The sequence below is a fragment of the Macaca nemestrina genome, chromosome 6 (genome assembly GCF_043159975.1).
Source record: "Macaca nemestrina isolate mMacNem1 chromosome 6, mMacNem.hap1, whole genome shotgun sequence".
Classification (NCBI taxonomy): Eukaryota; Metazoa; Chordata; class Mammalia; order Primates; family Cercopithecidae; genus Macaca; species Macaca nemestrina.
This window is the reverse complement of record NC_092130.1, coordinates 167,080,761-167,092,906: the sequence shown is the minus strand read 5'-3', so window position 1 is coordinate 167,092,906 and position 12,146 is coordinate 167,080,761. Positions and strand designations below refer to the sequence as shown.

General features: G+C 37.5%; 1 protein-coding gene across 1 annotated transcript in view; it reads right to left on the bottom strand.

The window, feature by feature from the left end:
• LOC105492325 (dynein axonemal heavy chain 5) overlaps positions 1-12,146 on the bottom strand; it is a 257,015-nt gene that overhangs the window by 165,902 nt on the left and 78,967 nt on the right. The window contains exons 26-30 of the mRNA XM_011759339.3: positions 11,262-11,324; positions 10,723-10,961; positions 9,423-9,663; positions 7,549-7,748; positions 4,452-4,605 (exon numbers count right to left, since the gene is read on the bottom strand). Of these exons, the coding sequence (XP_011757641.2) occupies positions 4,452-4,605; positions 7,549-7,748; positions 9,423-9,663; positions 10,723-10,961; positions 11,262-11,324 (897 nt within the window). The remainder of the gene's footprint in view (positions 1-4,451; positions 4,606-7,548; positions 7,749-9,422; positions 9,664-10,722; positions 10,962-11,261; positions 11,325-12,146) is intronic.

Genomic DNA, 12,146 nt, shown 5'->3' with positions numbered 1-12,146 from the left:
AAGCAAAAAAAAGCAGGGGTTGCAATCCTACTCTCTGATAAAACAGACTTTAAACCAACAAGGATCAAAAAAGACAAAGAAGGGCATTACATAATGGTAAAGGGATCAATGCAATGAGAAGAGCTAACTATCCTAAATATATATGCACCTGATACAGGAGCACCCAGGTTCATAAAGCAAGTTCTTAGAGACCTACAAAGAGACTTAGAATCTCACACAATAATAGTAGGAGCCTTTTTTTAACATGTTAAAGAAATATTTAATTACAAAATTAAGCTTACACATAGTCTAAAAATTTTCAAATGTACTGTATTTTATAGCATAAAAGTACAATTAGTAAAATGATTCACTAGTAATTTAATTACATTTAATTTACTTTTAAGTAAAATTAAAAATGCTTCTCTCTCACTATGATGCAGAATATTACTCTGAATGCCTACCTCATGCATCACTCAATATGAAAAGTAAACTAACAAGAGCCACTCCACTTAGATTTTCATCATAAATCTTACATTTTAATACCCATACTCTTCAACAGTGGGAGACTTTAACACCACACTCTCAATATTAGACAGATGAATGAGATAATTAACAAGGATATTCAGGACTTGAACTCAGCTCTGGACCAAGCGGACCTAATAGACATCTACAGAATTCTCCACCCCAAATCAACAGGATATACATTCTTCTCAACACTGCATCATACTTATTCTTATATCGACCACATAATTGGAAGTAAAACACTCCTCAGCAAATGCAAAAGAACAGAAATCATAGAAAACAGTCTCAGACTACAGTGCAATCAAGTTAGAACTCAGGATTAAGAAACTCACTCAAAATCGCACAACCACATGGAAACTGAACAACCTGCTCCTGAATGACTACTGGGTAAATAACGAAATTAAGGAAGAAATAAATAAGTTCTTTGAAACCAATGAGAACAAAGACACAGCATATGAGAATTTCTGGGACACAGTTAAGTACTGTTTAGAGGGAAATTTATAGTACTAAATGCCCACAGGAGAAAGTGGGAAAGATTTAAAATCGACACGTTAACATCACAATTAAAAGAACTAGAGAATGAAGAGCAAACAAATCCAAAAGCTAGCAGGAGACAAGAAATAACTAACATCAGAGCAGAACTGAAGGAGATAGAGACATGCAAAACCCTTCAAAAAAATCAGTGAATTCAGGAGCCGGTTTTTTGAAAAGATCAACAAAACAGATAGACTGCTAACCAGACTACTAAAGAAGAAAAGGGAGAAGAATCAAATAGACACAATAAAAAATGATAAAGGGGATATCACCACTGATTCCACAGAAATACAAACTACCATCAGAGAATACTATAAACACCTCTACGCAAATAAACTAGAAAAATCTAGAAGAAATGGATAAGTTTCTTCTAGAAATTCTACCAGAGGTTCAAAGAGCAGCTGGTACCATTCCTCTTAGAACTACTCCAAACAATAGAAAAAGAGGGACTCCTCCCTAACTCATTTTATGAGGCCAGCATCATCCTGATACCAAAACCTGGCAGAGACACAATAAAAAAACAAAATTTCAGGCCAATATCTCTGATGAACATCAATGCAAAAATCCTCAATAGAATACAGGCAAACTGAATCAAAAAGCACATTGAAAAGCTTATCCACCACGATGAAGTCAACTTCATCCCTGGGATGCAAGCTGGTTCAACATATGTAAATCAATAAACATAGTCCATCACATAAACAGAACCAATGAAAAAAACACATGATTATCTCAATAGATGCAGAAAAGGCCTTCGATAAAATTGAACACCCCTTCATGCTAAAAACTCTCAATAAACTAGGTATTGATGGAACGTATCTCAAAATAATAAGAGCTATTTATGACAAATCAACAGCCAATATCATACCTGAATAGGCAACAGCCAGAAGCATTCCTTTTGAACACTGGCACATGACAAGGATGCCCTCTCTCACCACTCCTCTTCAACATAGTATTGGAAGTTCTGGCCAGGGCAATCAGGCAAGAGAAAGAAATAAAGGTATTCAAATAGGAAAAAAAGAAGTCAAATTATCTCTTTTTGCAGATGACATGATTGTATATTTAGAAAACCCCATCGTCTCAGCCCAAAAACTCCTAAAGCTGATGAGCAACTTCAGCAAAGTCTCATGATACAAAATCAATGTGCAAAAATCACAAGCATTCCTATACACCAATAATAGATAAACAGAGAGCCAAATCATGAGTGAACTCCCATTCACAATCGCTACAAAGAGAATAAAATACCTAGGAATACAACTTATAAGGGATGTGAAGGACCTCTTCAAGGAGAACTACAAACCACTGCTCAAGGGAATAACAGAGGACACAAATACATGGAAGAACATTCCATGCTCATGGATAGGAAGAATCAATATCATAAAAATGGCTATACTGTCCAAAGTAATTTATAGATTCAACGCTATTCCCATCAAGCTATCATTGACTTCCTTCAAATAATTAGAAAAGAAACTACTTTAAATTTCATATGGAACCAAAAAAGAATCCATATAGCCAAGACAATCCTAAGCAAAAAGAACAAAGCTGGAGGCATCATGCTATCTGACTTCCAACTAAACTTCAAGGCTACAGTAACCAAAACAGCATGGTACTGGTACCAAAACAGACATATAGACCAAGGGAACAGAACAGAAGCCTCAGAAATAACACCACACATCTACAACCATCTGATCTTTGACAAACCCAACAAAACAAGCAATGGGGAAAGGATTCCCTATTTATTAAATGATGTTGGGAAAACTGGCTAGCCATATGCAGAAAACTGAAACTGGACTCCTACCTTACACCTTATACAAAAATTAACTCACGATGGATTAAAGATCTAAACATAAGACCTAAAACCATAAAAACCCTAGAAGATAACCTAGGCAATACCAGTCAGGATATAGGAATGGGCAAAGACTTAATGACTAAAACACCAAAAGCAATTGCAACAAAAGCCAAAACAGTGTGGCAATTCCTCAAGGAGCTAGAACTAGAAATACCACTTGACCCAGCAATCCCATTACTGGGTATATACCCAAAGGATTATAAATCAATCTACTATAAAGACACATGCACACGTATGTTTATTGCAGCACTGTTCACAAAAGGAAAGACTTGGAACCAACCCAAATGCCCACCAATGTTATACTGGATAAAGAAAATGTAGCACATATACACCATGGAATACTATGCAGCTATAAAAAAGAAGGAGTCCATGTACTTTGCAGTGACATGGATGCAGCTGGAAACCATCATTCTCAGCAAGCTAGCACAGGAACAGAAAACCAAATATCACATGTTCTCACTGATAAGTGGGAATTAAACAATGAGAACATATGGGCACAGGGAGGGGAACATCACACACTGGGGCCTGTCAGGGGATGTGGGGAAAGGGTAGAGATAGCATTAAGAGAAATACCTAATGTAGATGACGGGTTGCTGGGTGCAGCAAACCACCATGGCACATGTATACATATGTGACAAACCTGCACGTTCTGCACATGTATCCCAGAACTTAGAGTATAATTAAAAAAAAAAAAAAAATCCAAACCTCCTACTTAAAACCTTTAAAAAAAAAAAAGAAGATTAAAAAAAATGCACAAATACAAATCAAAAATAAAGTAAAATTTAGTGAGTGAATACATTTCACTACTGCCTCCAAAATAAATGGTCTGCAGTCTAATTTGATCTGTCATCTGTAATTAAACTGAAAACTAACCAAAGAAGTTCGGAAACCTATGTCATGAAAACATGTAATATAATCATGCTTCTAAAACTCAAATATATTGTTAAAATGTTACAATCTTGCATACAGCTTAAGGTAATTGAATAAGAATCCTTAAGAATTGGTTACAGTGTTCATTTAAAAATCTCAAAATATATTCCATATATACCTAGTAAGAAGGTTATGACTTGATGATAAATATATAGTCGACATCTCTAAAAGAAGGTCTTTTTGTTTTGGGGATTTTTTCTGCAAATTTCCACCCCTCAAATGTACTGTACAGATATAATTGGGTACATTGTATAGTATGGATTACTTTAAAATGTCAGTAGTAGAACAAATTAGCCTACCATTGTCAAGATAACTGCACCATAATTCTACAGTTCCAAATTCTACCTTGAAATTATCTAAAGAAGCATATCAATTATGCAACCACTTATTCTTTGTTTTTTAATGGTCTATTATCTATCAAACCTCCACAGTTTTGCAGCATTCTTACTCTGATTGTCACCCCTTTCCTTTCCACAATTCCTCACTCCTGTTGCAGAATAACAGTATTAACAGTGACAACAAAATATTGAAGGAAGGGGTTCAATGGAAGTGGAATATTATTGCATTATTTAAGGGTGTATTCGTTCTGAGATCTTGCTCTGAAAAAAATATGATGAAATCATAAAGAAGATTAGGAAACCTTGGGCAACTGCTTGGCAATGTCTCCTCCCACAAAGACGGCTTCTAAATAAATCCACAGGTTTTGCACTGTCATCCAGCTCTCGATGATGTCTGTTGAGTTGGAAAGGTACTGCACCCATTTTTGAATCTGGGCTTTGAATGGCATATTGTACCTAAAATAAGAAATAGGTTTAGGATTTGGTTTTGGTTTTGGTTGTGCTGTGGTTTTCAAACTAAAAAGGTTTTTTAAAAGTCTTAATTTTTAACCTCTTTCTTTACAACCTTCATTATGTTGCTGGCTTTTAAAGTGATGCAACCAAGTGATTAATTCATCCCCATTTATTGTGCATTGTTAGTCTAGCTTTTTCCCTTTCGATCCAGAGTGTAGAGAAGGGTGGGAGATTTGTAATCTAAGGAGTAGGTCAGGCATTAGACTTGATTCCACCAAGCTTCCAGGGTGATATAATTATCCTCAGTGCTGCTACGGCTGTGAGAATCATATTTGCTCTCCTGAACTTCTGTGCCTATTTCATGGAGTCTCTGGTTTTTCATATAATATGGAGCCTTTATAGAATCATCAGTGGGGACCAGACAACTAATTCAATCTTCAAATATGATAACACCCGGACTCTCTCATTAGCCTCCCCTTTTCTGAGTCTCTTCCTAACTTCCCACGTACCTGTGTCCAACCCACTCATGTTTGATATACATGTGTGCAAGGTTACTGCCTCTTCCATAGTTAATCTGTCTTCCCCTTTTCCTCTTTAAGACAGACTGCCTGCGGGTAGCCTCCCAATGTCCTTTTCTCCTTCTGCTTTTCCATGTGGGCTCATAACTACCCAGCTAAATTACTGAATTTCCCGGCTTCCCTTTGCAATAATGTGCAGTCAGAAGACTAAGTTCCACATCAACAGTGCTTAATTTAGCTGAACACTGGAATGATCTCATAGCTGAACACTGGAATCATCTCGCCAGCATTAAAAATTACTGATGCCTGCCTGGGTCCTACCTACAGAGACTCTGATTCAATGAGTCTGGGACGTGGCCCTGGCATTGGGATTTTTTTTTTAAGTTCCTTCGGTGTATCTGGCGTGTTGCATTTCTACATGAAATGTTGAGTAGCGGCATTGGATGTAATGGGTAGCATGGGGAATAAGGTCACACCTGGGAAAGACAGATGAGTGAGCCAGACCAAACCTGGGTCCCTGATGATGTGGTGAAGTCTCCATTCCAACCTGAACCATCTATGTTAAGAATTCTTTTACACGTGAGCAATATAAGCATCAGTGTTATGTTAGCCATTTTGTATGTGGTGCTTCTGTTATTTACAGACAAACTTAATCCTAAATGATTGTACAGCCTATCTTTATGTTTCTTCTTCTCTTTCTTATCCCTTCATGGATCTCTCTAGCCCTACATAATATGGACTTGAAGTCGTATTATTGCATAAAAGTTTAATTTCCATATTCTTAATTGTTAACCAAATTGTTTTAATATTCCACGCATCTTTCTGAATATTTGTGTGCTCTTCACTGGAATATAGGTCCATAGAAACAGAGATCTTTCCTTTATTTGTTGTTCTATCCACAGCACCTAGAAGAGTACATTGCTCACATAGCAAAGGTTCAATAAGTATATATTGAAAAAATATTCCTCCCAATAACTCTATCTGTAGATTAGATGCTATTGATAAGAAAAGTTTCCCAGCCCAACTAAATAATTTTTACTTAATTTATATTTATATGTGTATCTTTTCTATCTCCCTAGGGTATATTATTGTCTGTCTATCCTTTATTCTGGTTTGGTATGAATACTAACCAAGTTCATTAAAACTCACCAAATCCTGAGAAGTCCAAACTCAAGATCACTAATGGTCTAACTTTATATCCCCATATTACTTTAGTGTAACAAATAAACTGAAATAAGAGAAATTTTTTGAAATAGCATAAAGTACACGATATTTCCAACATTAAAAGTATTCACATACAAATATACAGAGAATTGGGTGATATTTTAAAGCGAGAATAGAACAACAAATTCATATCTCAATGGTATCTACATTCTGCACAATTACCGTATATTTGAGAAGATTCTGGGGAACAAAAACATTATTTCAGAAAGAGCAAATGGAAGCAATGAAACAAGGAAATGTAAATTCATGACTGTATAGTTTGTATGTCCAAAATGTGAGGGGTGGCCACTACGCATTATACACACGTAACAAAAGTTCACATGTGGACGGATGCAGTGGCTCACGCCTGTAACCGCAGCACTTTGAGAGGCCAAGGCGGGCAGATCACCTGAGACCAGGAGTTTGAGACCAGCCTGGCCAACATGGTGAAACCCTGTCTCTACTAAAAGTGCAAAAATTAGCCAGGCATGGTGGCTGTTGCCTGTAATCCCAGTACTCAAGAAGCTGAGGCAGAATCACTTGAACCCGGGAGGCTGAAGTTGCAGTAAGCTGAGATCGCAGCATTGCACTCCAGACTGGGTGACAGAGCAAGACTCCGTCTCAAAAAAAAAAAAAAAAAAAAAAAAAAAAAAAAAAAAATTCACATGTACCCCATAAATTTATACAAATATAAAAAATAAAGTATGTAAACAACTAAGAGTTTCTAGTCCATAGAAACTGGCAAAAAAGGTTTTTCGAGTAAAATGATTATTCTGGAATTCAAAATAATGTTCCTTCTAGATTCTACAGCCTATAGAGCTGTAAGCTGTGCAGTCAGGCTTGTCAGCAGAAAAGTTGAAATCTCCCCAAAATCTGAGTAGCTAATGATAACGTTGCATTATTTTGTCCAGTGGATGGTCTCAGACATATCCCGCAAATAGAGGATAATGAAATAAAACCAGAGTTACACATGCTGGAACAAGTGACTGAGGCCAAAATGAAACCAAGAATAATTGAAATATAATTGCTTATTTATCTATAAGTGGGTGCCTGAATAAAAACATGTTTTGGATATAAAAATTAATTAATCAACTTAATGAAAACAAGTATTTTCAACATTGAGTAGACTGTATGGAGGCTATTATTGTAATGGATTTTTCATTAATTTGAAATGTTTGCTATCATGGTTCTCAAATCTAAGGGAAAAGATAGATGTGTTTCCCACCTGTTGCTCAGTAGGGAACCCAGCAACATCAAGCTGTCCTCCATGTTGGCGATGATTTCTGAGGTACTGTCTCCTCGCAAGAGGAGCTCTCCACGGGTTTTAAAGCTGCCGAAGGTGAATGTTTTATTGTCCCATTCATTGATCACTTGCTTCAGCTTTTGCTCAATGTCTCTCTCTTTCACCGCACTGATACAGATGTCCTATCAGAATGGCAAGCTCTCATGTTATTGCATGAAAGTCACATGTCCTTCCTTAACAGTCCAGGTGAAAGACCCTATCTTCGCTATTTGCTTCATATATATATATATATATATGTGTGTGTGTAAACTTTTGTATTTCCAGACCTAAAATGCAATATAATAAATAGAATGTGTATATGCAGATACTGATGCATGAGGAGAGATGGAGATAAAGATATGACTGAAAAACAGAACTTTAATTTATAAAATTTCCCAGCAAACTTGTCCAGGAAGAAAGATGACAGAAAATATATGGAAATCACTTTTAAATTTTGGAACTTTAATCGCTGACTCAAAATTCTATGTATTTCTGATTTACCTCTAAAGTTAAATGAATGCAGCGTGTGAATGAACACAGGTAGCAGAAACCTGATTTCTCCCATGGCTCTGGTCACTTTCCCGGTCTCCTCTGCAGCCTCACCCTTCTCCTAGACCATTAGTCAAGCCCTTCCTTTACCCTCATTTCTTCCCACACTCTGTTCCCCTCTGTGTGAGCTCATTTACACCTATGAATTCAATCACTTTCATATCTCCAGGCAGGACCCACATCCATTTGCCTACTGAACTTCCCTGCTGAGATGTTTCAAGGAAACCCCAAACACAGTCTGTGAAATATCAGATTCATGTCCCTAATCAAGCCCATGATCTTTGTACCTTGTCACCCAATCTGACCCCCTTCCCATGTTCCCCATCTCCATGGTCAGCACCTTCATCCACTTAGTTCTCTCAGCAAAAAAGAAAAATCTAGAGTTCATCTTTAGCCCACCCCTTCCTTCTCCTATCATGTTCCCTTCATCACCAAATTTTCTTCAAATATCTGTTGATCCTTTCTCTCCTTTCCAGCTTTACTACTTCCCCTCTCATCTAACAGCCATTATTTCTTGCCTGAGCTACTCTTAGAAACTCTCAGTTGGTTTTTCCATCATTCTTCCCTTGTCCTCCTTCAATTCTTTCTCCAAAGATCACGACCAGTGATCCTTACAAACGGCCAACCTAACCATGTCAGCCCCTGCTGAAAACACATCTCCCAGATGGTGCCCACTGCCCGATAACATCAGGCAGGCCCACTCCACCTCCCTGGCCTCTGCTGTCTCCTCTCTGCCCTGCCTCCACACCGCCGCCACAGGGGCCTTCTTCTGGTTCCTCAAACACACTTCAGATGCTCCATGCATAATGCACGATCTGCCTGGAATGGCCTTCTTTGCACTTGCCAAGCCCCTCACCCCAATCACACAACCATACTCCCTTCACCCAGCCAGTCCTATGCATGCATCCCAGCCCTCCCTAGCTTTATCACCCCCAGATGAGCCAAACTCGTCTATCATAGGCTTTCACAGAACAGCGTACATTTTATTCAATGGTATTTGCCACAGCTTATAACTATGCCTTTATTTGTATAATTATTAAATAATCTGCGAATGCAGGACTGCATTGTTATATCCTGATACCATACCTGTCCCATCTTAGGCACAATAAACATTTGTTGAAGGAACTAGTGGCTGAATGCCAGGAGAAGAGTTTCAATTGTCTGAGTGTAGTTTACTGATCCAATATTCCGTAACATACAAATGTTATCACATCAATCCCATGAGACCTTGCAATCTTCCACCACATCATGCTCTCTGTCAACTGTACCTCTATTTCCTCTTTGTATTTCAGAAGAGGTGCCTCCATGATATTTCTTAACTTAAAACTTTCATTCCCCACATCCAGACTGTGCCCGGTGAGGGTGGTTATCCTTTCCCAGTGCCGCTCCATCATGGCTTTACTGGCCATGTATTCCAGCAGCGGGCAACACTCGCTGAAATCATCAATGATCTTCTTCAGGTCCAAAAAAGCCTGCCAGTCCTTCAAGGCCCGGGGCAGCTTCCGACACCTGTGACGGGAAACCAACATGAAAGGCCATTGAAATATGATCGTAGACAGCACTGGACCAAGACGGTCTGCTAGTATTTCTATCAAAAACAGCCTCTTTGAATACCTATCCTATTTTTAAAACCCATGACTTGCAGGCTATCTGCTAATATAATATAAAGATGACTTTTATATTACAGAAAATTGTCCTCCCCGTTAGAAAAGACTTTTTCCAATCCTTCACAACTATTACCTAGTTAGAGGCATTATTTTAGAGGGTAGAGGTGCTGTTCAAGCTAATTCAATTCTACAAACACGTACTGAGAACTTACTAAGCACAAAGCATAGCATAGTGTATCAGGCTGTCAAGTGAAATATACAACAAATAGCTCTCCTTTTTTTTTTTCTTTTTTTTTTTTTTTTTTCTGAGACAGAGTCTAGTGCTATCTCCAGGGTGGAGTGCAGTGGTGCGATCTTGGCTCACCGCAACCTCCACCTCCCAGGTTCAAGTGATTCTCCTGCCTCAGGCTCCCAAGTAGCTGGGATTATAGGTACATGCCACCATGCCCAGCTAATTTTTGTATTTTCAATAGAGATGGGATTTCACCACGTTGGCCAGGATGGTCTCAATCTCCTGACCTCATGATCTGCCCATCTTGGCCTCCAAAAGTGCTGGGATAACAGGCATGAGCCACCGCACCCAGCCAGGTCTCCATTTTCTTTGGCTTCAACAGCTACGACAATACAGAAAAATCATGGGCCCCTGCTTTTGTTCCAGATGATAATCTAACATTAACTTCAAATGTTTCCTAAGTGCAATATAAATAAAAATCAGCTCCCACCAAGCTGCAGAAAAGCCCCTAACATGATTCATCCTGATGGACAGAATGTGCTTATCTCATTGTCTATGCACAGGAGTAATTAATAAGTAACATTTGACAAGAGTGATGTCAATGGACAACAACAATGCAGCAAGATGTGCTTTTGAAATAGCTGGGGTGAAAAGAGAACTTGGCTACCTATCAAAGAAGAAAGCATTTGAAGTTCAATTGCTGGGCATGCTAAACATTTAATTTCTTACCTGTTCTGGAATTCCAATAGTTCATTGTTGATTTTTTCAATATTCACCTCTGACCAAAGAATATCATAATAGCTATTTACAGTTTCTATGACACTGTTGTACAGAGTGTATATTTTCTGTAGAAGATGTAGTTGCTTCTTTATTTCAAGAAGCTGAGGATACTGTGTAACTGGCAGGCCAAAAAGCTCCTCTCCTCCAGTATATGTGATGTATTTCCGATAGATATTATCAAATTGGTTCTAATAAAAACACAAGTGAAAATTCATCAAAATGATTTATACATGAACAAACATGCAAATGAAAATATAAGACTGGCAAACAAGCAAGCCAGAGATGTATGATATCTGGGCACATGTAAATAGGAATACTAAGTTGGCACAATTAATTCATAGAAACCACTTCTAATTGTAATCATATTTTTAATGCAAGTACATACCATATTCCACAATAGCGCTCTCTATCTTACAAAGAAGAAAATATAATGTATTTAAAACACAAGGTTTCATTGTTTAGAAAACCATAGAAACTAAAAATATTACCTGAAACATAACAAGCCTGTCACTGGCTTCCTGGGGCTTCAAGCCACTAGCCATTGGACCATTCTGAAAAAAAGTTAAAAAAAAAAAATAGAATGAAGTGTTTGCATATAAATTTCATGAGCTCAAAGTATTTAAATATTAAAGTTAGATTTCATCCATTATAGGAAACTTAGTTTTTATTTGTTAGAAAAAAAAGAGCCTTACAAAGTGATTCATTTGTAAATATTTTTCCAGTCTAAAAAAGACAAATTAATGCCAGAACTTACCTTAGTCAAGAAACTTTTAAGATTAAAAATATGTATTATTCATTTCTTAGGTAACATAGGCAAACAGGAGTCAATGCCTATCCTATAAAGAAGCACATATAAAGTCTGCTTTTGAGCTAAATGCTATCATATAACTCATAGATTTTTATCATTCTAATACACACTTGTAAAGTGGCCCATAATCTTAACATTCCAATCAGAGTTTCCTACATTAGAAAACCTTAAATATGTGGATTTCTGTGCTTCTCCATCCATGGAGTTGGTACATGGGTCCAATTTTCTAACTTTATTAATTTTGTGGTTTATTGTGCTACTAGTTAATTGGTACAAATTTTACCCTAAACTGTATATATTTCCCTTCTGTAGCACATTAAATTGCCTAGAGATGGGTCTCATTACACAACATATTTACATTAGAAGATTCAGTACTTAAACATATATGGGTAATTAAAATATGGACTCCATGGGGGCGGGGCTCGATCTGTCTTATCCACTACTGTGTAGTCAGCACCAAGGACAGGGCCCAGCACTTGCTGGGCTCTATATTATTTGTGGAACCAAGGAATGCTGTGGAAAGGAGGACAATTATAACTACATGTGAATAGTACTTTTCTACACA